At 38.5% G+C, this 24,073-nt stretch overlaps 1 protein-coding gene across 1 annotated transcript in view; it reads right to left on the bottom strand.

The window, feature by feature from the left end:
• LOC107570923 (adhesion G protein-coupled receptor A3-like) overlaps window positions 1–24,073 on the bottom strand; it is a 100,720-nt gene that overhangs the window by 73,965 nt on the left and 2,682 nt on the right. Inside the window, exons 5-8 of the mRNA XM_016257206.1 lie at window positions 20,277–20,490; window positions 8,122–8,286; window positions 5,645–6,329; window positions 3,987–4,136 (exon numbers count right to left, since the gene is read on the bottom strand). Of these exons, the coding sequence (XP_016112692.1) occupies window positions 3,987–4,136; window positions 5,645–6,329; window positions 8,122–8,286; window positions 20,277–20,490 (1,214 nt within the window). The remainder of the gene's footprint in view (window positions 1–3,986; window positions 4,137–5,644; window positions 6,330–8,121; window positions 8,287–20,276; window positions 20,491–24,073) is intronic.

A 24,073-nucleotide genomic window follows, 5' to 3' on the forward strand; every position in this document is an offset into this window, starting at 1 on the left:
TTAATGAAACCAAACAAAGAAAAGGTACAATCGTCAAAATAAATCTATGAATAGGGAATTTCCTTCAGGAGTTGACCAGGCCAAAATAATAAACAAAACTTCCTTATTTTAAGACCTCTTTCCTAAACCCTAAACAAAATAAAAATACAATATACTAACCTGACTCCCTAACCAAAAACAGAGATCAAAAAGGTTACAATAAACAAAAATGGCGTCAAACTCCTTACTTTCTCCCAACCCTCTATATTTACAATGATGTACAACTATTTACAAGATCAGGCAAACAGAGTTAAATAGAAGAATCCAAATCCATGTCATAACAAGCAATGTGGTCAAAACCAAACAGTTCCTACTTACAAAATTAATCTCTTTTAAAGATCAAACAATCCTCACTCTAAACAATCCTTTTCAACTAAGAGAACACACAGCCAAAACCCAACAACTCTCTTTGCTCTCGAGAAAGGAAGTGACATCAGGGCTTTTAAGGTGTGCCTTTTTTTGAATGCACCAATCCAGATGGGCCAATCAGCATCACACCTGGATACAGACACTTTCAAAACAAAAGAGAGACAGAAATGAGAAAACAAAGGGTTGTAGCACCATGTCCAGCCCAAGGAAGGCTCCAGTCCCCAAGTCAAGCCCAGGGAGGGCCACTGTTCCCGAGTTAGGCCTACGGAGGGCCTCTAAAGACGATTTTCTCCCCAAGGATTTTGGGGGGGGGTATGGGACCGTCCGTAGTGACCGGGCTGAGTGGCGAGGGTGAGTGCACGGAGGCCGTCCAGCCATGGCCTCCTGAGTTCACTACTCCGCCATGGCCTTCTGAACTGTCTGCTCCGCCGTGGCCTCCTGAATTCCCTGCTCCTCTGTGGCCTCCTGAACTGTCTGATCCACCAGGGCTCCCTGAGCTGCCTGCTCCTCCATGGATTCCTGGTCTGCCTGATCTGCCATGGCTCCCTGAGCTGCCTGCTCCACCATGGCTTCCAGAGCTTCCGGGAGGGGGGAGTAATGTCAGACTCTGTTCCGTGTTTTGTGTTTCTTTGTTCCTTGTACTCCATGTCCTGGTTTTTCCATGTGTTCCTTATGCCCATATTTGGTTCTTCCTTTTTCTGTTCCCATTATGTTCCCCGATTAGTTCTTCATTTGTTCCCAGCTGTGTTTAGTTAATTATCCTCATTCCCCCATGTTTATAAGCCCCAGATTGTTCTGTTTGGTTTGGCCGGGTCTACTTGTTGTATGAACGTTGATCCCTGTGTCCTATGTGTGGTTTTCTATGTTGTAAATAAAGTCTGTGATAATTCTGGAATCTCCTTCATCTCCTCGCTCCTTCACAGTAGGCACAGCGTGACAGAAATATAGTGAATATAGTGAAGCTCAATTAAATATATTTTTTTTATTTAAAATTCAACTTTAATATATTTCAAAATGTATTTCAGGGACAAGAAAATACATTTCCAATCTAACTTGCAATGCAAATGTGGATGGAATAGCCTATATAAATTTTTTTATAATGGTTTAATAATGTTGGATTTTTATATATATTGTATATTTTGTTTATTATAAACTAACTCATTTGCACTGCTGCTTTCCAAAGGGTTCATGAAAACATGTACTGATAAAAAAAAAGTAAACCTTGAATGCTGTCAATTAAACGTGAATTAAGAGCCTCTTCCTAATGAATGCAAATGTTTGCATACTTAGCATGTAGTGTATGTCACATATGGCAGCAAAATTATGTAATTAATACAAATTCCCCAAAGCGAGTGAGTGTGTTTTCTCCTCATTCACACATAAACAGCCTCCTAGAGCTCCTGTGGTAGTGTTATTAAAATGCTAAACGTGTTGAGAGAACACGTGTACGTAACACTTTAAGCTGAAAATAGCTGATAACAGCGTCAAGTGACTCAAATTGCATCTAAATTGCACAGTAGCAGAGGAAGAGACAGAGTCACACATAAGAGCGTGAGATATACGACTGCAGTCTACATGTGAGCGGACTTCACTTCACACGGATCACATAACGCTCTTCCTCAGGGTCTTTGTCTTGCTTTCCAGCACAAAAATCGAAACATTCTTAAATCAAGATTAAGTGAATTTCAATTCAATGAAAATTATCCAGATCTAGTGAGTGCTTAAAACCAGTGTTATTTCAGTATCACTGAAATACTATTAAAGATTTTAGTAATATTTTGAATTAGATTTTATTTTACATTTTCAGTTTAATTTTAAAGTTTTTGCTATTTTGTCATTTAATCTTTTTTTTTTTTATCTACTTGGTTTTTATTCATTTTTATTTATTTTTTAGTACGTCAAGTTAAAGTAGACAAAGTTCGTCAAGACAAACTCTAGGTTGGCTTGAGAAAGCCTAGCCTGAAAGTATAAAGCAGTTGTAAAAGCTTGAAGTTTGAAAATTTAGATCGATCAGATGGATGTTGACAGCATGTTTCTAGCATGTTTAACATGTTGATAGCATGTTTTTAGCATGATTAACATGTTACTAGTGTGTTCTTAACATGTTGCTAGCAAGTTTCTAAAGTGATTAACGTGTTGCTAGCATGTTTCTAACATGATTAGCATGCTGTTAACCAGTTTTTAGCATGATTAGCATGTTTGCTAGAATGTTTTTAGCATGATTAGCATGTTACTAACATGATTAACATGTTGTTAGCATGTTTCTAATGTGATTAACATGTTTCTAACATGATTAGCATGTTGCTAGCATGAGGCTAGCATGATTAGCATTTTTCTCAAGTCAATCTAACTAAATGCTAAATTTTACTAGCGTGTTCTTAGCATTATTAACATTTTGCTAGCATGATTCTAAAGTGATTAAAGTGTTGCATGTTGCTAATTATGTTTCTAGCATGATTCGCATGTTGTTACTAATGTGATTAACATGTTTCTAGCATGATTAGCATGTTGATGGCATATTTCTAGCATGATTAGCATTTTACTAGCGTGTTCTTAACATTATTAGCATTTTGCTAGCATGATTCTAAAGTGATTAAAGTGTTGCATGTTGCTAATTATGTTTCTAGCATGATTCACATGTTGTTACTAATGTGATTAACATGTTTCTAGCATGATTAGAATTTTACTAGTGTGTTCTTATCATGATTAGCATGTTGTTAGCATGTTGCTAGCATGATTCTAAAGTGATTAAAGTGTTTTGCTAGCATGATTATCATGTAGCTAGCATGTTGCTAATTATGTTTCCAGCATGATTAGCATGTTGTTAACAAGTTTCTAGCATGATTAACATGTTTGCTAGAATGTTTTAGCATGATTAGCCTGTTACTAGCATGATTAACATGTAGTTAACATGTTGTTAACATGTTTCTAATGTGATTAGCATGTTTTAGCACGATTAGCATGTTGCTAGCATGAGGCTAGCATGATTAGCATTTTTCTCAAGCCAATCTAACTAAATGAGAAATGCTGAAATAAAAGTTTAAATAATTTTTTTAAGTTAAACAATGAAAATTAATAATAAGTTTGTTTTTCTATTTTTTTCTATTTATTTTATTGTAGCTGGTTTACTATAAGAACCCTGATTATAACAGGATATTTTGACAGATATTGTTTTCTCATTTTAAGAATTTTTTTGATGTCTTTATAGTTTTATAAATTTTTATTTCCATTTTAATTCTATTTTAGTACATCAGGTTAAACTAAATGAAAATGAGAAATGCTGAAATAAAATAAGTTTAAGTTGCTTATAACGATATTTTTGGCAGACACTTTTCATTTTAAGCATTTTTTAAAAATAGCTCTTTATAGTTTTTATTAATTTTCATTTTGACGGACGGACGGACGGACGGATGGATAGATAGATAGATAGTAATTCAAGTAATTACTTTTTTTCTCCATTTGGTTAACTATAATAATTTTTGGCAGATATTTTTTCTTGTTTTAAGCATAAACTCACTTTATTTTGACACATTTCACAGAAATAGTCCGACTGAGGCATGATGGGATGTGATTCTCACCTCTCTCACATGATCCAGCAGGCGTGTGAGTCTTTCTACCAGATGAGTGACAAATATCACATCCATCATGTCTCCAAACAGCGCCGCCCTGCTGGTGAGAGATGAGAGCTGCTGCGCCAACGCCAGAGCGCTGGAGACGTTCACCGACATCTGAGAGAGAACCAGAAGATAGTCATCTCAGCAGGTGACACCCGTCTCTGCATGTTCATCAGGACTGCTGCTCAAAAGCTTGGAGTCAGTAAGAATGCTTTTAAAATAAATGTATACTTATTTAAAAAGGTTGCATTAAATTGATCAAAAGTGTCAGTAAAGACATTTATAATGTCAGAAAGGATTTATATTTCAAATAAACGCTGTTCTTTTGAACTTTCTGTTCAGCTGTGAATCCTGAAAAAACTAAATGCATCAGTTTCCACAAAAATATTGTGCAGCGCGACAATAATCAGAAATGTTTCTAATAGTCAGCATATTATACTGATTTCTGAAGATCATGTGACACTGAAGACTGGAGGAATGATGCTGAAAATACAGCTGCACATCACAGAAATACATTACACTTTAACACATATTCACATAGAAAATTGCTATTTTACATTAGAATAATATTTCACAATTTTTACTGTATTTTTGATCAAATAAATGCAGCCTTGGTGAGACTTCTTTCAGAAATATTATTCAGAACAATTATTACCTACAAATGTTTGACAAGAAGTCCAAGTTAAAATATATGAATGTCCTTAATTTTCAAATTTAATCATCAATCACAGAAATAAATTACATTTTAAATTATTTTTAAATAGAAAACAAACAGAGAGCAGAAGAGACTTCTTTCAAAACATATCAACCCCTTCTTATCGCGATGCCATCTTATCAGTCCCAAATTTGTCAACGCTACTCTTTATTCGCTTTTCCAAATTTTTCAGATGGTTATTTCTTTCTAAAAATAACTAGTTGAAATGCATGTTTTGGCTTCTAATATTGTGTGCTCGAATATTGTATGTCGTCAGGATGCATTAAGTGTTTGAACTACAAATGTTATTTTCATGTGACTAATAAAACACTTTAGATTCTGTCTGAAGCAGTGTTTAGCACTGAACTAGTGTGATCGGATCACCTGTTACACTCTTAAAAATAAAGGTGCTTCAAAAGGTTCTTCAAGCGATGCCACAGAAGAACCATTTTTGGTTCCACAAAGAAGCATTCAGTCAAAGGTTCTTTAAAGAACCATCTCTTTCTTACCTTTTTGTAATCTGAAGAACCTTCTTTCGCCACAAAGAAGCTTTTGTGAAACAGAAAGGTTCTTCAGATGTTAAAGGTTCTTTATGGAACCATTTAGACAAAAAAGGTTCTTCTATGGCATCGTGAAGCACCTTTATTTTTAAGAGTGTACTACAGATTTACACAGGTCCAAAGCAACTTAAAATAATAATTGTGAAGATTATTGAGAGCCAATCAATCGTCAAAGGATCCCTTGCTGCGGATGCTTTCAGCCTTTAACACACAAGTGATTGAGTAAATCAAGTTGAACACCTGCTCCGGATAATCAGGTGTGTCGCGCCAGAAGCGATTCCAGCAGGATAACACCGGTCTGAGACTGCAATAAAACACTCACTGCTGCTGCTGCTGATGCTGATGATGATGATGATGAAGGTACACACCTGTGTGAGCTCATGCAGGCTGCGGGTGAACTGGCTCACGTATGAGCACTGGTTATAGTCGTGCTCCGCCCAGCGGCCCATGCGGTCGCACCTGCGCCACGCCCTTTTCTCCTGAGGGGTGGAGTCAGAGCGGGACCACGCCCTCTTCTCCTGAGGGGTGGAGTCAGAGCGGGACCACGCCCTCTTCTCCTGAGGGGTGGAGTCAGAGCGGGACCACGCCCTCTTCTCCTGAGGGGTGGAGTCAGAGCGGGACCACGCCCTCTTCTCCTGAGGGGTGGAGTCAGAGCGGGACCACGCCCTCTTCTCCTGAGGGGTGGAGTCAGAGCGGGACCAAGCAGGATAACACCGGTCTGAGACTGCAATAAAACACTCACTTCTGCTGCTGCTGATGCTGATGCTGATGATGATGATGAAGGTACACACCTGTGTGAGCTCATGCAGGCTGCGGGTGAACTGGCTCACGTATGAGCACTGGTTATAGTCGTGCTCCGCCCAGCGGCCCATGCGGTCGCACCTGCGCCACGCCCTTTTCTCCTGAGGGGTGGAGTCAGAGCGGGACCACGCCCTCTTCTCCTGAGGGGTGGAGTCAGAGCGGGACCACACCCTCTTCTCCTGAGGGGCGGAGCTAGAGCTGGACACGGCACATGGCAGGAAGGCCATGAAACCAGCCAATGTCTTCGGCCACCTGTGAACGTGATTCATCAGATCAAGAGTCTGCGTTCTCTTCACTAATGTCACCTTTCTTTGTCATGTTTGATGTCTCAGTGTGGTTTGATTTGTTTAGTAGATCATTTATTAAAGCAATAAGCCCCGTGAAGTGAATTTATAACAGCTAAGGGGCGTTGTTAGGTACGGTTATTCTATATACGTAGTAAGGTTTCACAGAATAAAACCGAGCCAATAAAGTGTAATGATATTAATAAAAACGGTATTCTTCCACCCAACAATGTAGCTCCTCAGAAACAGTTGCAACACACAAACGTAAACAAAGGTGTGTGTTACTTTGTAGCGTCATTTACAACAGCTTTGAACGCGGCTCAGCCAATCAGAATCAAGCACCGGAACTCTCCTTTTATAAAGTACATTTATATATATTAATTTATAGAATTTATAGTTCTTTGTCAAACGTTGTGTTTGGAACGAATGCTTGAGCATCTTTCTTTACTATAAATGACACTGGCTGTGATATTTTGCGAGATAACGTGATAACATTCAGATGTTTTACATGACCACTCAAAAGTTTGGGGTTATTCAGTATAATACAGTAAAAACAGTACTATTGTGAAGTGTTATTACAATTTAAAATGACTGTTTTCTAATTTAATAATAATTTCTATTTGAAATAATAATTTAAGGTGAAATGTATTCCTGTCTTAATAAATAATAAATTATAAAAATGTATATATATATATATATATATATATATACACACACATACACTTTTTTTTTTTTTTTTACACTACCTGTCAAAAGTTTTTAATAATTTAGATTTTTAAAATGTTTTTTGAAAGAAGTCTCAGATGCTCAACAAGGAAGCATTTATTTGGTCAAAAATACAGTAAACATTTTGAAATATAATTCAATAATAATTTCCATTTAAAATTATAATAATTTAAGCTGAAATGTATTCCTGTCTTTGATGATAACAATTAGAAATTGAGGATTGAAAACCATAATATATATATATATATATATACACAGCTGTTTTCTATGTGAATAAGTGTTAAATTGTAATTTATTGCTGTGATCAAAGCTGAAATTTCTCAAGAAACATTTCTGATTATTATCAATGTTGAAAACAGTCGCGCTGCACAATATTTTTGTGGAAACTGTGATGCATTTTATTTTTCAGGATTCACAGATGAACAGAAAGTTCAGAAGAACAGCATTTATTTGAAATAGAAATCTTCTGTAACATTATCGATGTCTTTACTGTCACTTCTGATCAATTTAATGCATCTTTGCTGAATAAAAATATAAATTTCTGAGCCCAAACTGTTGAATGGCAGTGTCTTTTGACGAGTTTCTCACATGAGTTTGTGAACATGAACAGAGTCTGTTTGTTGTTGTCAGTAATACACAAATGACATTAATTCCTCTGCTAACAACAGGCTCATTTTCCAGCCCATTACAGATGTGTGCTGCATAAACACAGAACATGGAGCTATAAAAGCAGATGAATCAGAGAACTGACATTAAAATAAAAAGGAGGCACTGAAGCATCACAATTACACAATCCGTGATGTGGTTTACAGGCATAGTTCACCCAAAAATGAAAATTCTCCAAACCTGAATGAGTTTCATTCTTCTGTTGCACACGGAGAAAAAAAAAAGTTATTATTATAAACATTGACGGTAGCCATTGACTTCCATACTACACCTGTTGGGTTCCCAGCATTCTTCAAAATAGCTTCTTTTGTGTTTAACAGAAGAAAGAAACTCATGTCTGTGTGTGATGTCTGTAGCCGCGGACACACCTGAAGTCGCCCTTGTTGCTACTGACCCTCTCGGCTGCGCAGTACAGCGCCGTCGTCTCCAGCACCACGATCTCCATGCCGATTGAGCTGTTGCCACGGGAACTGGTCACGTGACACTGCCAATTTCCGGAAACGCCGGCATCGATGTTGGACAGGATGAGCTCGCTGCGAAACGAGGGCGAGACGGCACTGAGTCACACTCGAATATGAGCCAGTTTAACACCCGGACAGTCGAGAACATGAGCATTTGTGCTCAGTTATCATGAAAAAGGCTTTTTTTTCTCTTTATGAAATATATGTTTTTGCATCTATTCAAATAATAAATGATGCACATTTTCAAAGTGCAAAATACTATCTATTTGAGTGGCTGTTTAATTCAAAATGTATCCATCAATGTGATACTGAGCACCGGCAAACACAAGACTAAGGTTATTCGGACTCATTCATATTCAGCTCTGCATTATTAATACACTGTAGAAGCTTTTGTTCCTGCATTGCTACAACATTTTCGAGGGAAACATTGAGGGATGCGAACGATTCATGCATGCAAACACTGGCTGTGGAATAGTAAGTGGCTCAGTGAGCACGCTCAAATCTTTCACAGTAAAAATGATTAAAGGCTCAGAAAGAGAGACAGTGACTGCTCAGGTCCGTAATCCCTCACACACACACACACACACACACACACATGTCTGGTCAGCTATCCTTGTAGGGACTCTCCATAGGTGTAATGGTTTTTATACTGTACAGGCCGTATATTCTATTGTCCTACACCAACCCTACCCCTAAACCTACCCCTCACAGGAGACTTTCTGCATTTTTACTTTCTTAGAAAAAACTCAGTCTGTATGATTTATAAGCTTCTGTACCCATGGGGACCTCAATTTAGGTGACAAGTCCCCAGGTGTGTTTTCAGGTTTAAGTACAGAAAAGTATAGAAAAACATGTACACCCTCACACACACATGCGCACACACACTCACACACAACACACACACACACTCACACACATACACAAACGTGCACACACACACACACACACACACTCTCTCACACACATGCACAAACGCGCACACACACACACACACACGCACACACACAGACGTCGACTCTCCAGCTCTCCTCAGAAAATGTTGACTCTCTTTCCCTGACTCAATGACTGTCAGTTTTCATTCTGTGCTTGAGTGTGTGGAGACTGATGTTTGTGCCTTTAAACATAGATTAAACTCTTCCACAGCAGACTGTTCTTCAACTTTAATTGTCAGTTTTGTAGTCAGCTATTAGATTTACATTTGGCTCAAACCAGCGTTAAAGCAGCGGTGTGCAATTCTGCAGCAAGTGTTCTGGCATCAAAATTAGAGAAATACAGAAATAAGCAGATTTGTACATTTTCTGAAAATGTGAGTACTACCAAGGTGTTGCTATGACGTTGCTAGGGTGTTGCTAGGTGGTTGCTGGGATGTTTATGTGTAGTTGCTTGGTGGTTGCTGGGATGTTTATGTGTAGCTGCTAGGTGGTTGCTAGGGTGTTGCTAAGTGTATGTCATGGTGTTGCTGTGCACTTGCTAAGGTGTGCTAGGTGGTTGCTGGGATGTTGCTGTGTACTTGCTAAGTGGTTGCTAAGTTGTTTCTGTGTTGTTGCTAAGTGGTTGCTGGACTGTTGCTGTGTAGTTGCTAGGTGGTTGATAGGGTGTTGCTAAGTGGATACCAGGGTGTTGCTGTGTAGTTGCTAAGGTTGCTAGATGGTTGCTGGGGTGTTGCTAAGTAGTTGCCAGTGTGTTGCTATGTGGTTTCTAGGGTGTGTTAGGTGGTTGAAAGTGTGTTGCTACGTGGATGCAAGGGTATCGTTAGGTGGTTGTAAAGGTTTGCTAGGTTTGGCCCAAACAAGCGTTAAAGTAGCTGTGTTTAATTCTACATCAAATTTTACACTATCAAAATTATAGAAATAATCAGATTTATACATTTTCTGAAAATGTGAGTGAATACCAAGCTGTTGATATGAAGTTGCTAGGGTGTGCTAGGCTAGCTGGTTACAAATGTGTACTAGGTAGTGTTAAGGATGAACTTGGTGGTCAAAGAATGCTGCTAGGTGGTGTGCTACAGTAGGTGGGTGCCAGGGTGTTGCTATGTGGCTGATATAATGTGATGGGTGGTTGCTAAGGTGTTGCTAGGATGTTCAAGGCAGTTTCAAGGGTGTTTTGTTAGGTGGTTGCCAGGGTGTTGCTATGTGACTGATATAATGTGATAGGTGGTTGCTAAGGTGCTGCTAGGATGTTCAAGGCAGTTTCAAGGGTGTTTTGTTAGGTGGTTGCCTGGGTGTTACTATGTGATTGATATAATGTGCTAGGTGGTTGCTAGGGTGTTGCTAGGATGTTTAAGGTGGTCCCAAAGGTGTTGTTAGGTGGTTGCTAAAGTGTGCCAGGTGGTTGTGTACTAGCCCAGTAAATTAAGAGTCAATTACTGAATTTCTACGATATAACTCAGGTTCCTCCTTCAGTCAAATAAGGGGAAAATGCACATTTCACCTTTAAAAGCAGTTTACAAGTAGTATGTCGTAATTAGAGGCATGCTTCAGGAGAAATTAATTAATATCCAGAGTGCAATGCAGCCATTTTTAGTGTCTATCTAGGAGATTATCCAGGTAAATCATCCTGATGTTCTGATGACGTCTGATTATGGCACATTATTCCTCTCTGCTGTGGTCCGGCTGCACTTAGAGCCCTGATTAATGACCTCGGACCGGCCCACGGCAGCACTAGAGACTGACCCATCTGTAGCACATATGGCTCAGAAAGCGCTCTGAAGAGCTGTGGTGCGCAGCAGAGCTCTGTGGCCGGGCAACTGTGCTTGTGCCCCGTTAAACTGACAACCACACGCCAAAAATAACAGAGTGGTTCCCCTAAAGAGACACGAGAGATGCTCTGCACTCATATGATGACAAATAAATGATACGACACAAGCAGAATATACACAACAAACACAAAAAATAAAAACCTGCTAAACATCTCCTGTTGTGTCACACAAAACAAATAATGTCATACTGGTTTAGAACAACATGAGGAATTACATTCAATTTATGCAGACACTTCTATCCAAAGCGATTTGCACTAGAGGAACAAAAGCAATTTGGCATAGAATTAACAATATTTGTAAAAAATATCTTTAATATCTCAACTATTGCTCCTAGGCAAGAATGAGAATACACTTCGCTGAATTCTCCTGATGGAGATGTTTCTCCTGAGAAAAAGACTCCAGTTATCTCACATGTCTCCTTTAAACATGAAACAATATGAATGAAATATAACTGAGATCTCCATTCATATGAGCTATGAAAGACCAATGCCTGATCAGTGAAGTATGAACCTTTATTTTATTGTATTTTATGAATTTTGAAGGTTTTTGGGTGAACTACCCATTTAAACATCTGCCACATCATCTCTCCTCTTCTCTCTCAGATATAATGAGTTGTTGTTGCTCTAATGTCTGAGGAGATGGAGTTTGTGGTTGGTCTGTGAGCACGTTTACAGCTGCAGTGATTTCCTCTCATGAGCTCAGACTAAATGAGAGACCATTCTGAACCAAGTCCAAACCAGCCCAGAGTCTCCATCACACACACACACACACACAGACACACATCATAATCAAATGGCATCAAAATTAACTTTATTTTCTCTCTACATGTTTTTTTTAACATCATTATGTACTCATTCATGTGGACCTCATCAACCACCCAGAACACCCTAGCAACCACCTAGGAATACCCACAACACATTGGCAACCGCATAGCAACACCCTGGCAAACACCCACAATGCATTAGCAACCACATAGAAACACCCTGGCAACCACCCACAACAAGTTAGCAACCGCATAGAAACACCCTGGCAACCACCCACAATGCATTAGCAACCGCATAGAAACACACTGGCAACCACCCACAATGCATTAGCAACTGCATAGAAACACCCTGGCAACCACCCACAACAAGTTAGCAACCGCATAGAAACACCCTGGCAACCACCCACAATGCATTAGCAACTGCACAGAAACACCCTGGCAACCACCCACAACAAATTAGCAACCGCATAAAAACACCCTGGCAACCACCCACAATGCATTAGCAACTGTATAGCAACACCCTGGCAACCACCCATAATGTATTAGCAACTGCATAGCAACCACCTGGCAACCACCCACAACACTTTAGCAACCACATAGCAACGCCCTAACAACCACCAACTGCATAACAAAACCCGGCAACCACCCACAACACATTAGCAACAAGCAACCACATAGCAACACCATGACAACCACCCCCAACATCAAAGCATCATGGCAGTAAGTCCTGTATGCACTACTCACATTTTCTTTCAAATAAAATGCATTTATGTATGTGTCCAAATAAGAGAAGAAACGAGCATCAAAGAGAACACGCACACACACACACACACACACACACACACACACAGTGACCTACATTCACACAACAGAGCTCTATTGTCCAGTCATCCACAATTGTCTCCAAAGCACTTCATTAGCAGCATTTACTCTCATGCACTTGCACAGAAACACCCTGGCAACCACCCACAACAAATTAGCAACCGCATAAAAACACCCTGGCAACCACCCACAATGCATTAGCAACTGTATAGCAACACCCTGGCAACCACCCATAATGTATTAGCAACTGCATAGCAACCACCTGGCAACCACCCACAACACTTTAGCAACCACATAGCAACGCCCTAACAACCACCAACTGCATAACAAAACCCGGCAACCACCCACAACACATTAGCAACAAGCAACCACATAGCAACACCATGACAACCACCCCCAACATCAAAGCATCATGGCAGTAAGTCCTGTATGCACTACTCACATTTTCTTTCAAATAAAATGCATTTCTGTATGTGTCCAAATAAGAGAAGAAACGAGCATCAAAGAGAACACGCACACACACACACACACACACACACACACACACACAGTGACCTACATTCACACAACAGAGCTCTATTGTCCAGTCATCCACAATTGTCTCCAAAGCACTTCATTAGCAGCATTTACTCTCATGCACTGATATTTCACAATCTGAGGATAATAACAGGCCTGTGAGTGCTGGAGTCGGGGTCTTCGCTGATGAATATTTCAAAACCCAGAGTATGAAAATACTTCTGCCCACTATAGAGACTCTCTTCAAGTCAGTATCGCTGGAGCTTAAATAAGAACAGGTAAATAAATGTGAAATATCAATGAAATATTCAATACTAAAAGACTAACAAAAGGACACAAACGCACCCAGGAATACTCTTTCATCACTCTCGTGTTTGATAAAACTTATTAATTTAGTAGATTGCGCTCACAACACATCAGCAACAAGCAACCACATAGCAACACCCTGGCAATGACCAACTGCATAACGACGCTCTGGCAACCACCCACAACACATCAGCAACAAGCAACCGCATAGCAGCACCCTGGCAATGACCAACAGCATAGCGACGCTCTGGCAACCACCCACAACATATCAGCAACAAGCAAGCACATAGCAACACCCTGGCAATGACCAACTGCATAACGACGCTCTGGCAACCACCCACAACACATCAGCAACAAGCAACCGCATAGCAGCACCCTGGCAATGACCAACAGCATAGCGACGCTCTGGCAACCACCCACAACATATCAGCAACAAGCAAGCACATAGCAACACCCTGGCAATGACCAACTGCATAACGACGCTCTGGCAACCACCCACAACACATCAGCAACAAGCAACCGCATAGCAGCACCCTGGCAATGACCAACAGCATAGCGACGCTCTGGCAACCACCCACAACATATCAGCAACAAGCAAGCACATAGCAACACCCTGGCAATGACCAACTGCATAACGACGCTCTGGCAACCACCCACAACACATCAGCAACAAGCAACCGCATAGCAGCACCCTGGCAATGACCAACAGCATAGCGACGCTCTGGCAACCACCCACAACATATCAGCAACAAGCAAGCACATAGCAACACCCTGGCAATGACCAACTGCATAACGACGCTCTGGCAACCACCCACAACACATCAGCAACAAGCAACCGCATAGCAGCACCCTGGCAATGACCAACAGCATAGCGACGCTCTGGCAACCACCCACAACATATCAGCAACAAGCAAGCACATAGCAACACCCTGGCAATGACCAACTGCATAACGACGCTCTGGCAACCACCCACAACACATCAGCAACAAGCAACCGCATAGCAGCACCCTGGCAATGACCAACAGCATAGCGACGCTCTGGCAACCACCCACAACATATCAGCAACAAGCAAGCACATAGCAACACCCTGGCAATGACCAACTGCATAACGACGCTCTGGCAACCACCCACAACACATCAGCAACAAGCAACCGCATAGCAGCACCCTGGCAATGACCAACAGCATAGCGACGCTCTGGCAACCACCCACAACATATCAGCAACAAGCAAGCACATAGCAACACCCTGGCAATGACCAACTGCATAACGACGCTCTGGCAACCACCCACAACACATCAGCAACAAGCAACCGCATAGCAGCACCCTGGCAATGACCAACAGCATAGCGACGCTCTGGCAACCACCCACAACATATCAGCAACAAGCAAGCACATAGCAACACCCTGGCAATGACCAACTGCATAACGACGCTCTGGCAACCACCCACAACACATCAGCAACAAGCAACCGCACAGCGACACCCTGGCAATGACCAACTGCATAACGACGCTCTGGCAACCACCCACAACACATCAGCAACAAGCAACCGCATAGCAGCACCCTGGCAATGACCAACAGCATAGCGACGCTCTGGCAACCACCCACAACATATCAGCAACAAGCAAGCACATAGCAACACCCTGGCAATGACCAACAGCATAGCGACGCCCTGGCAACCACCCACAACACATCAGCAACAAGCAAGCACATAGCAACACCCTGGCAATGACCAACTGCATAACGACACCCTGGCAACCACCCACAACACATTAGTAACCGAATAGCAACACCCTGGCAACCACCAGTTCATCAATAAAGCTCATAATGAGTTGAATATTTAAGTTTCAATGATAAAGTAGACAAAGTTTATTTGAGATTGCTTTAAGGTTGATCTAAGGTTTGTCTCAGGTTTTAGTCCAAAGCAAGAGACACTTGACTATTCCATCATCAAATTCTCCATGTTTCTCTAAAGGTCAAGCAAATATTGGCTGCTTATGGAGTCTGCTCACCTCTGAGGCACCATTAGATCATGATGATGAAGTGAACTGCCTTTATGGGATTACAGCCGAGTTACACACTTGTCTGCACTATATAAACAGCAGGTTCTGTGAGAGAGTGAAGAGAGCAGAATACATGGACTGGATAAACAATGAACACGACAGCAGGTTATGTGAAAGGTTGTACTCATAGAAACAGAAAAACAAACATATTAAAGCAGTGAATGAATATGTTTGTTAGAAAAACAAAGTTTGCTGGAAATGAAATTATTAATTGACTTTTGTGTGTCAAGCATGTCACTAAGTGTGTCTGTCTGCTGTTAGTCTTTCTCTCATCTGTCTGTCCTCAAACCTGAGAGACAGACACAAACCCTCATCAGACAAACAGAGCCATAATCAGAGAATGAGAGAAACTCCAGTCACCATGGTTACCACATCACATCACCCGAGAGCCAATCAGCCCAAAGAGGAAAAAAATCATCAGAGAGAACAAGAGATTGTGTGTGTGTGTGTGTGTGTGTGTGTGTGCAATATGCAAAATGCCATTATAATATGTAAAGTGGCACTGACAGGTGAGGATGTGAACATGTTAATGCATGCAATCACCTCAGAACGCATTTTTAAGTCCACATACATTCATTGTGATGCATGCAAACACAATTTCAATGCAAATATAACTTAATTGAGAGTGTAAATGCATTTAAGGAAAAATCCACCATTATTGCATGAACAAATTATAAACAAATTAAAAATATTCCTCCATTTCTGCAAATGCATTTCAGTTTGAATGTTTCTAATTAGAATGCATTCGGCTGTGTATTTAATTTAAATGTTAATTCTAGAGACGGAAATGAAAAATGCAAATTAAATTATTACGTTTGAATTTACAATTTTGCACCAGATGTCACACAAATGGCTATGGGACGTATAAAATCAAATACACATATTTTACATATAATATTTGTATTTTGCATATTGTATTTGAAATGTAATGCTTCCATATACAGTATATTTAGTAAGTGTATTTCTAGCTTAAATTATTTTATATCCAATGAGGCTATTACACAGCATTAAACTAGATGTATGGTAGTGTTTAACTAATCTATCTGCTTCACCTCACTTTCTAATCAAACTTCAGAAATGACTCGCTCAGCTAGTCCTGAGATTATGAGTGAAATCCAAGAGGGAATTTAGTCAGAAGAGAACCAGGCCGGACTGCAGAGCAGATGATTCATATGACAGCTGAATGAGTCAGTGTCTCCTCTGCATACTAATAATCACACCAGTTTACTAACGAAGGGAAATTAGCGCTGGTGTGAAGCTGAGGATACACCAGCGCTCCGGCCTGTGCAGAAAACTGCTTGTTGACACTGGGAAACATATTTTTGTCGGCACTTTGTGTGTGTGTGTGTGTGTGTGTGAGAGAGAGTGTGTGATGGGAAATGAAGAGAGCCGGAGGAAGAGGCATGGTGGTCTGTGAAGTGCTTGAGAGTCGGCATGTGGCGCATTATCGCCCTAATTACCATGCAGCATATGTTTTGTTAAGCGCGCTAAACCTGCCGAACTCTAGACGACTGTTCGCACATGCCGGCCAAACCTCTGCAGGGACGCATGGAGCCGCTGGAACCCAGCCAGCACAATTCACTCGTGTCGGGCACTGATCACACAAGGTAAAGTTAAAGATGTGTGTGCCCCATTTTTAAACGGCATGAGCATTTCAGGATTTAAGTTATTTAATTTGAAAAGGTCACTGCTGAAATCATATTTTTCCACTTCTTGCCTAAAGTACCAGACCGTAACCGTCATAGAAGCACATTTCGTATAGCTGATTCTTAACTATTACTGTACGCACAATAGGGTGCAGGATTCTTTGCACAGAAGACCAGAAGAAAACACCTAGCAACCACACAAAAACCCTAGCAACCACCTAGAAACATATTCCAAATTAGTGGTCAACCAATATGTTTTTCATCACCAGATTATCGATATAACAATATAACACTCTCTCTCTCTAATGATATAGCGTGTATATATAGGCTAATTGTACAAATGATTTAATTACACTGCAAAAAGGCATGTTCTTCCTGAGTATTTGTGTCTTGTTTTCTATGACAAAACCAATTGAAAATGAAACAAGTGTGTGTCTTTATGAGTGAGTCATTGATTCATTCACTCAACCGATTCATTCCGAAACAGAATGAAAAAAGCAGCTGCCATTATGAATGAGTCATTGATTCATTCACTCAACCAATTTGTTCGATTCATTCACTCAGAATCAGAATCAGAATGAGCTTTATTGCCAGGTATGTTTACACATACGAGGAATTTGTTTTCTTGACAGAAGCTTCCACAGTGTAACAGAATAACAGTGACAGAACAAAAAACACAGATAATAAAAAATAGAACAAGTAAATAAGGAATACAAATATATAAAAACATATAAAAAATCATTATGTAGATATTATTGACATATGTACATATACACATTTTACTATGGAGATTGTATATATGCTATAAACTTATATCTTCATATAGCCAGAGTGTACATATGTGAAAAAAATTATATATGGCCTTATAGGTAACATATATGGCAATATCATTCTATATATAGAGCAATATGCTGTGTCATATTATATTACATTTCTGTATGGTGAGTGTAGAAACATATGTAAAACAGTTCTTAAAGTGATCGAGGACTCACGGTTGTAGAAATCTGACCCGTTTCATCTATGTATGGCTGACAAATATGCATCACATTAAGTTTATTAGTTTGTTTATGTTAAAACAATATAATCCAAATGCATGGAAAATTTACATGCAATTCAAATACATACTGTAAATATTTTTTTTATATACTGTATATATATATATATATAATTGTGGCTGTTTGTTTCTGCTGCGGTTTACATTTTGACACTGAATACCTCTGGAATTTATTAAAGAATATATGATTATGGAAACATAAAGCTAGGTCAATTCGATTTGAAATGCAATATGCAAAATGCCATTATAATATGTAAAGTGGCAATGACAGGTGAGGATGTGAACATGTTAATGCATGCAATCACCTCAGAACAGGAACTCAACCGATTAATTCCGATACGGACCGAAAAAAGCTCTACCTTTGTGAATGCGTCATTGATTCATTTACTCAACCAATTTGTTCGATTGCCAGAGGGCTAAAAAAAAAAAGAAACACATAATTCAAAGGGAAAACAAGTTTTCAGTCTCCATTGACAGATTTTTGTTCTTGTTTTAAGCATAACTTCATTTTGTTCAAGTTCTCGGAAAACAAGATTTCACATGTTCAGTCTGCATTGCAAGTGAATGTATCTTGATTTAAGGATGTTTAGATATTTGTATTAGAAAACAAAACAAAAATACTGAGGAAGATGTTCATGTTTTGAAGCAATGCAACATTTAACGTCATGACTTCATGAATTTAAGACTTTTGTGGAATGGGATATGGTACAAATTGTAAGAGTTGTACGCAAGTCCAAATTCAGCATGGATCATTCAGGAATGAAATAAGCGACTTTCTTTACAATTCGTTCAGGAATTAATTCAGAATTCATTCAGTATTGTAAATTCATTCACTTAGCCGATTCATTCAAACAATGACTGATTCTTTCACGAAACAAGCGAGTGAGTCATTGAGTCATTCACTCAACCGATTCATTCAATGACAATGACAGCATTGTAAAGTCGCTGTTTGTTGTGACACAATTGACCTATCGGTAAGCCCCTCCCCTAGAACGCAGATGAGCCAATGGCAGTCGAGTATCAGTTGCAGGGGAGCGGAACTCGGACATCTGTAGGTTTCAGCGCCATAGGGAAACATTGGAAGATCGCATCGGTTTAATGGTGTTTATGCTACGAAAACGGAAAAACGATGTGCCTAGGGTACTTGTAACACTAATTCCAGTTATCCTGAGAGGATAGGCAATGTAATTTATGTTATTCCATTTCCTAAATCCTAACAAAACAGAGCAAAATGTCCCTAAGCATTCAACCCCTATCACAATGAAGACGAAAACGTTCATTTTCTGGTTGTCATACTCTCATTAAGTTACAATTTTCATCTACTCAAGCAGAACGTTAATGTCATCTTGTGCTTCAGCGAGGTATCTCCGGCTAAAACTAGCTAACGTTAAAGTTAGTGAGTCCATGCTAACGTACAAACCTAAATAGCGAACTGTTCTCACGTCATGTGGTATATGAACGGTGTTGATCCGGGATGTTGTCATTACGATCGTAATATAATCTTCCCGCTTGCCTTGTAAACGTTCATTTTCTGGTTGTCATACTCTCATTAAGTTACACTTTTCATCTGCTCAATGCAGAACGTTAATGTCAACTTGTGCTTCAGCAAGCTATCTCTGGCTAAAGCTAGCTACCGTTAGCGTTAAAGTTAGTGAGTCCATGCTAACGTACAAACCTAAATAGCGAACTGTTCTCACGTCATGTGGTATATGAACGGTGTTGATCCGGGATGTTGTCATTACGATCGTAATATAATCTTCCCGCTTGCCTTGTGATCTGTATTTTTACATATTTATTTTAATATCTTTTATATATCCCTCCATGGCATATTTAAGCCTCACTTGAAGGTCCATCTGTGTCCCAAATTTATCAGAAACACCTCGGAAGAAGGCTTTCACTGACAGCTGTCATTGTGACACAGTGACAACTCTGTTTGTTTGTCCGAGTGAGCAACAGTATCTAAGGGGGCGGGGCTTACCGGTAGGTCAATTGGGCAGATTTTTTTATGCAGAGCTGGCAACCCATTTAGAAACACCACTACAGTTTGTCGCGCAGCATTTAATTTGCCACGGTTTAGCAAAAACAGGCTAAGGATAGTGGCAATGCTGCATCTAGAATACGATCATGTCCTTCTCACCTGGTAATGAGGCAGCAGTCGTGAATGATGCTGTCCTCCACGTACAGCCCTCTGTCCTCCAGCGTGTGGACGGGACGCTGCTCGTGGCTCCAGGACAGTCTGACAGATGGGTCGAGGTATGAGGCGGTGCACTGAAGCGGCAGACGGTCCCCGCGAAACACCAGCTGCCTCTGGGTCGGGATGAGCTGCGAGACGGGGAGCTCCAGGGGGCCGTCTGAAAAACACGGACACAAAATCAGTGGACATGATCTCAGTGTGACATACTAAACTCCACCTGAAGTTATTTTGAACAGCATCTCTTTTATAATAAGTAATTCAACCAAGGGAATACAGTTAACTAATAGCCTAAAGAAAAAAAAAGCATCGCTCTGACCGATTCCAGATTAGAGTTAAAGTTTTTCATAGTGATGCAAGACGTACACAATTCTATTTAGTGTTACTAATCCTAAACGTCATATTAACTTCCATAAAATCATCACTATCTGAACTTATTTTGAACAGCATTTAATTTGTCATAATTATGCATGCAGCTTTAACGAGCTCATATTAACATATTTGGGACTATATGAAAGACTACATATGCAATATCTGTACTTTTGATACATTTTGGAATTTTTTTTTTTAAATGACAATAATAATAAATAATAATATTTATTATTAATAATAGCAGATATTATTATTATTAATAAAGAAATCAAAAAATGCTAAAAAAAATATATATATTAATCTGTCATACTCTGTATCAACTAGTGATAAAAAAACAAAGTTTTTAAAAAAATTTGACCAGTTACAGAACCATAGATATAGAACTTTTCGTACACATTCATTCAAGTACATCTGAACTAAAATGATTTTGATTAAAAATCGTGTCAGACATTTTCATGCTTTATTTGGCAATCAAATAATAAGCCATTAACATGCTTAGCTCAACAGATAAACAACAACATAAAAATAAAGAAAAACAAACAAACTGATATGAGATGATCATATAAATAACTCAAAAGCTCCACACAGAGACCCAGTGTAATGTTTATATATTTGTAAAGTTTGTGGTGGTTGGGTTTGCTCTCTGATGGGATTAAACGCTCCTGCTGTAACGAGCCGCTCCAAAACGAACTCTATAATGAGCAAGCTCACATTCACACGCCGCTGCCTCCGGTTAAACTCATGACTCAAGCCTCTCAGTTAACATCGGCAGACAGTCTCAAACGTCGTGGGGTTTTTCTCCAGATATCTTGCATGACACAATCTGGCTCATTTCTTGATTTTTATGTCAAGCAAAGTGAACGAAATGAGAGCCAAATTAAATTTAACGAAATTTAAAAAAATCTGCATTCTATATAAACAAGGCCATTCTATTAACATTTGTTCTATTTCAGAGGAGATGCATGCAGTATTTGCAGCAAAAATCACATTAAAAAATGTACTAAATCTAAAATAAAAACTGAAAAGGGAAATTAAATAAAAAAATCAACTAATAAGTACAAATAAAAAAAACATTAAATTTTTTTAATTTTGTAATAATTTTGCATGCAGCTTTAATGAGCTCATATTAATTGAGATAAAAATAACGTTTTCAACAGCTAAATGAAAGTAAATAAATTACTTTTATTTTGTATTATTATTTTATTAAATGTATTAAAAAAGTATCTTTCTGTATTCTACACAAACAAGGCTGGTCTATTAACATTTTTACCATTTCAGAGGAAATGCATGAAGTATTTGCAGCATTTTAACATCATAAAGATGAGAAAAGCACATAACAAAACTAAAAAATGTAAATAAAAAAATAATACAAATTGTAAAATAAAAAATTAAAATGAAAAATGCAAGCATTTATTTTGTAATAATTATGCAAGCAGCTTTAATAAGCTCATATTAACTGAGATGAAAAAAAATAAAATAAAATGAAAGTAAATAAATTGCTTATATCTATTACTATTATTTTATTTATTTATATACAAAATAACCTTTTGCATTCTATATAAAAGGACTGTTCTTTTAACATTTCTGTCCGCTCCAGAGGAGATGCGTGCCGTGTTTGCAGCTCTTTAACCCTTTAGTCCCTCTCTGACCTCTGCACAAAGCTGAAATAACATTTTAAATATAGAGAGAAAAAAAGCATTAAAATAACTGAAAAATAATTACAACTAAATAAACTAAAACTAAAAAATGTCAAATTTAATAAAAACAATATTGATTTATTTAAATATAAAAAACTAAACTAATAAAACAGACCAGTGCATTGTTAATGATGACTAAAACTAAAACTATTAAAATTATTTTCATTAATTGAAATAAAGACTGAAATAAAGTAACAACATTAGATGAAAAACTTTTTTAAAAACGAGAAAAAATAAATAAGTTTAAGCTGAAATACTAAAATGAATAAAACTAAAACTGAAATAAAATAAAATTAAGATAAATGTAAAATAAATTAAATGTACACTTATAAAAAATGGCAAAAGCACAAAACACATTTACTAAAACTAAAATGAACACCGAAAAAATGTACATATGTATTTATTTATTTATAATTATTATTAATATATATATATATATATATATATATATATATATATATATATTAATAATAATTATAAATAAATAAATACATATGTTGAAATGTTCCTAAAATAGGCTTAATTTTATTTTCTTTATATATTTTTCTTTAATATAATCAAATAAGATGAGGATATGTTCTTGACAGATTTACTGAGATTCAAATCTTAATAAATTATATAATAGTGCATAAATAAAGCTAAAATAACAATGGACTGCAGAATCTGTATCTTCCCAGCTTATGATCCACACATCATTTATATACAGTTAAACTAAAGCTTCTGGAAACACTTGAGGAAAAGTAGTTAACTAACATAAAGTATCCGACTTCATCTATTTAAGCGGAAAATATCTAATAAACTACAAAATTAACTAGAACCACTAGATCGGTGGTTCTCAGTTCCCTTCGAGCTGGCAGAATAGCCTGTGATGTCCACTTCGCAGGGCACTTACGGTCAATTAGAACAAACGTCTGAAGTAATAAGAGACACATACTAAATGTGCAGCGCTGTACTAGAGAATACACATGATTGTTGAGATGAGAGCAGTATTTATGAGGCACAGAAACAATAAATGTGTGGCATTACACTTGAACAGATACATAAACACGAAATAGAACTAATAAAATGCCAACGAATCTTTTTTAAAGCAGTTCACCGAACTGAATCATCTGAACGAACTGATTCACTAAAATGAATCCTACTTCTCTGCGCTTCGCATGCAAGCACAGAAGCGTTCTGACATGTTAAACAAAGTGGTTTGAAACTGGAAAAACTAGTGTTTTTAACATACTGTAAGTGAGCTACTGAAGCTAAAGCTGTGAGAATAACCACTGTAATGCTGTAAAAGACGATCCAGCTGTGCCAGAAATCACTAACACACTGCCAATTCTCCTCTATATGACACACACACTTTATAGCATTATGAGTTCTTCTGCTGACATTAAATCAAGCAGCAAGCCACATAAGGCCATGAGATACAGAACTGTTAGTTAAGAGCACTTAATGTAAAGCACAGAACAGCAGCTACAGCAATATGATAAAACACCTGTGTTTTTCTAGAAAAATATGCATGCATTTACAGCTGATGTGCAGTTGGCTATATATTTTACAATGACTATGCATAAGGCTCATGCAAAAATTTCACATTTTCGTCAATGCAAATGCAACTGCATTCTATGTAAACAATGCTGTTCTATTAACATTCATTTTCACTTCAGAGGAGATGCATGCAGA

The sequence above is a fragment of the Sinocyclocheilus grahami genome, unplaced genomic scaffold (genome assembly GCF_001515645.1).
Source record: "Sinocyclocheilus grahami isolate Dianchi unplaced genomic scaffold, SAMN03320097.WGS_v1.1 scaffold1522.1, whole genome shotgun sequence".
NCBI classification, from domain to species: domain Eukaryota; kingdom Metazoa; phylum Chordata; class Actinopteri; order Cypriniformes; family Cyprinidae; genus Sinocyclocheilus; species Sinocyclocheilus grahami.